A 2916-nucleotide genomic window follows, 5' to 3' on the forward strand; every position below is an offset into this window, starting at 1 on the left:
ATCCAACCTAACCCTCCCCTGGCAGAGCTTGAGTCTGTGCCCTCTTGTCCTGCTGCTGGTTGCCTGGGAGAAGAGACCAACCCCCACCTGACTCCAACCTCCTGTCAGGGAGTTGCAGAGGGTGAGAAGGTCTCCCCTGAGCCTCCTCTTCTCCAGGCTGAACACCCCCAGCTCCCTCAGCCTCTCCTCATAACTCCTCATAACTTCCAAGTACAGTGTCCCATGACAGAACCTCCAGGCTGATGTTGGGATGTCTAATTTACATAGGAAAAACTTCAGAGGGGAATTTCTCTTTCTTCCTCCACACCTCTAGAATATACACCAGCTGCTCAGCACCTGAACATCAACTGCACCAATAACACATACTTCATCCAGGACACCTTTGATGGCCCGAACAAAACCAAACTCTCCTGCAAATTCACCTCAGATATGCTTCAAAACTGCTCTGGCATCACAGACCCAACCTTCGGATTTCCAGAAGGAAAACCCTGTTTTATTGTAAAAATGAACAGGGTAAGTACAAGCTCAAGGTGCTGAGCAGGGAAAGATTCATAGAGAGTAGCTTGAGGTTCTGCTGGGGAGCTGCTGGAGCATCTGCTGCCACAGGTTCTGAATTCTGCTTTGTCCTGGGAAGGAAAAATCATGTGCTTTTCCCTGGGAGACCTCTGGAGTGAACAGAGAAATCCTGAGTTGTTCACCACACCTAGGGAAGCAGCACAGGGCAATGATCTCTGAACTGACTCTGCTTTCATTTAGCTTTGTTAGCATCTCTCTAGGGCTCTCACCCTACAAACCACGACACAGAACACTTTCCTCCTGCAATGCCACAGTCCTGTGCCTTCAGCTGAGGCATCAGGATGTGCGAGGCACTGAGTTTTAGAGAGGTGGTACCTGATTTCTCCAGGCTACAAACAAAATCTTTAGGAGAACCTATAAAAGCAGAATTCAGACCTGGTGGCTGTTTTTCACAGCAAAAACCACCAACATGGGTTTTTTGGAGAGGTAAAAGGGAATTTTCTATGCTTTAATTTTTTTAGGACATAGAAAAAGGCATAAGCACTTTATATTTGGATTTTATGGGTAAAATTCTGAGGCTTTTAACTCAGTTTCTATAGAAAGTGAAGAGGTCAAATTCCCCTCCAGTTTGTGATAGAGAAAATTACTTGACTTTTGTTTTGGCTTTACACCCTAGACCTTTTCAAGAATCCATGAGAGGAGTTTGCCTCCTACACCAAGGCTGCATGCCAGTCCCAGAAGGGAAGAGAGACACAGATAGTGCCCAAGGGGCTTCACCTGCTTTCACCTTTCCTGCTGCAGGGGTGATCCAACCAGTTTTGTAGGCTCAAACCAGCCCGAGGGTTTGGGGTTTTTTTGCCAAATCCAAGATTTTCTAACAAGGATAAAATTTAAAAATTTACCTTTTCCTTTCCTGACACACAATTAGCTGCTTTAAGAGCTGCCTTGGCATCAGCAAGGGCAAGCGGTACCTGTGGGTAAATAATGAGCTGGACTTGGAGGAGATGCAGCCCTGGCCAAGCTAGAGCCAATCTCCAGTGCCCAGCACCAGGTCCTCCTTCCTAAATATCCAGCCACAACAGAGATTTTCACCCAGGGACGCAGGATGATCTGTATATTCAATGCTGGATACAACTTCCTCAGGGAAGGAAGTGCAGGGGCAGCACTGACCTCTCCTCTCTGGCACCCAGGGACAGGACCCAGGGAATGGGCTGAAGTTGTGTCAGGGGAGGGTTAGGCTGGAGATTAGCAAATGGTTCTTCCCCCAGAGGTGTTTGGGCACTGAACAGCTCCCAGGGCAGTGGGCACAGCCCCAAGGCTGACAGAGCTCCAGAGGTGTTTGGCCAATGCTCTCAGGCACAGGGTGTGATGGTCAGGGATGTCCTGTGCAGGGTCAGGGGTTGGACTGGATGATCCTCAAGGGTCCCTTCCAGCTCTGGTTACTCTGTAGTTCTGTTTGAGTCATATGTAGAAACAAATTAAGCAATTTTGAAGATAATTCTCAGTTAACTGTTTGCTCAGTTTTATCTCAAAAATGTGTGTTTTCTCTTTCAGATTGTCAAGTTTTTCCCTGGCAATGGCACTGCCCCAAGGGTGAACTGCACATACGTGGTAAGGGTATGAGGTCTGAATCTCAAAGGTTTCAAGTCTTGCAGCTCTGAGAGCATGAGTAGTGCAGTTGTGAGCAGAAAGATTTCCCTTGCAGCTTTGGAAATCAGGTCCCAAATAGAATCATCACAGAATCATAGAATGTTAGGGGTTGGAAGGGACATTAGAGATCATCCAGCCCCAACCCCCTGCCCTCGACAGGGACACCTCCCACCACACCAGGTTGCTCAAGGTTTCATCCAACCTGGCTCTAAACACTGCCAGGGTTGGGGCAGCCACAGCCTCCCTGGGCAACCTGGGACAGTGTCTCACCACCCTCAGAGGGAAAACTTCTGCCTAAGATCTAACCTGAATTTCTTCTTCAATTTGTGCCCATTGCCCCTTGTCCTGTCCCTGCAGCTCCTAACAGAGTTTTCAGCTTCCCTGGGGCCCCTTCAGATCCTGGAAACATTACTGGGAATATCGAAATACTTGGGAGTATTCTCAGTTCTGTGCAATTTCCGGCACCAGCAGAGATGCTAAAGAGTTAAAAAAAGAAAATTGCTTTATTTAAAATCACCTGAAAAAACAGTTTTTCCATGCTGCAGAGAACATTTGCTGTTTGCTTTCACCTCCCTGTGGTGACGTTCATGCCTCAGCACAGCTCCCTGAGGCTCTCCACACATTTCAGCAGGTCCAATTCCCAGCTGCCACCAAGGAACACTTGCCTGCTTTTCCTGGCAATGGTAACAGCAGGAAATCCCCACTTGTATTTGAAAAATGAAAACAAAATTGGCACCAAACAGGCTGCTG

General features: G+C 47.8%; 1 protein-coding gene across 1 annotated transcript in view; it reads left to right on the forward strand.

Annotated features, from left to right (window-relative positions):
* Positions 1-2916, forward strand: part of ATP4B (ATPase, H+/K+ exchanging, beta polypeptide) — a 7665-nt gene that overhangs the window by 3935 nt on the left and 814 nt on the right. Inside the window, exons 4-5 of the mRNA XM_009069866.1 lie at positions 314-513; positions 2071-2133. Coding sequence (XP_009068114.1) covers positions 314-513; positions 2071-2133 — 263 coding nt within the window. The remainder of the gene's footprint in view (positions 1-313; positions 514-2070; positions 2134-2916) is intronic.

This window comes from Acanthisitta chloris, unplaced genomic scaffold (assembly GCF_000695815.1).
Source record: "Acanthisitta chloris isolate BGI_N310 unplaced genomic scaffold, ASM69581v1 scaffold15682, whole genome shotgun sequence".
Taxonomy (NCBI): Eukaryota; Metazoa; Chordata; class Aves; order Passeriformes; family Acanthisittidae; genus Acanthisitta; species Acanthisitta chloris.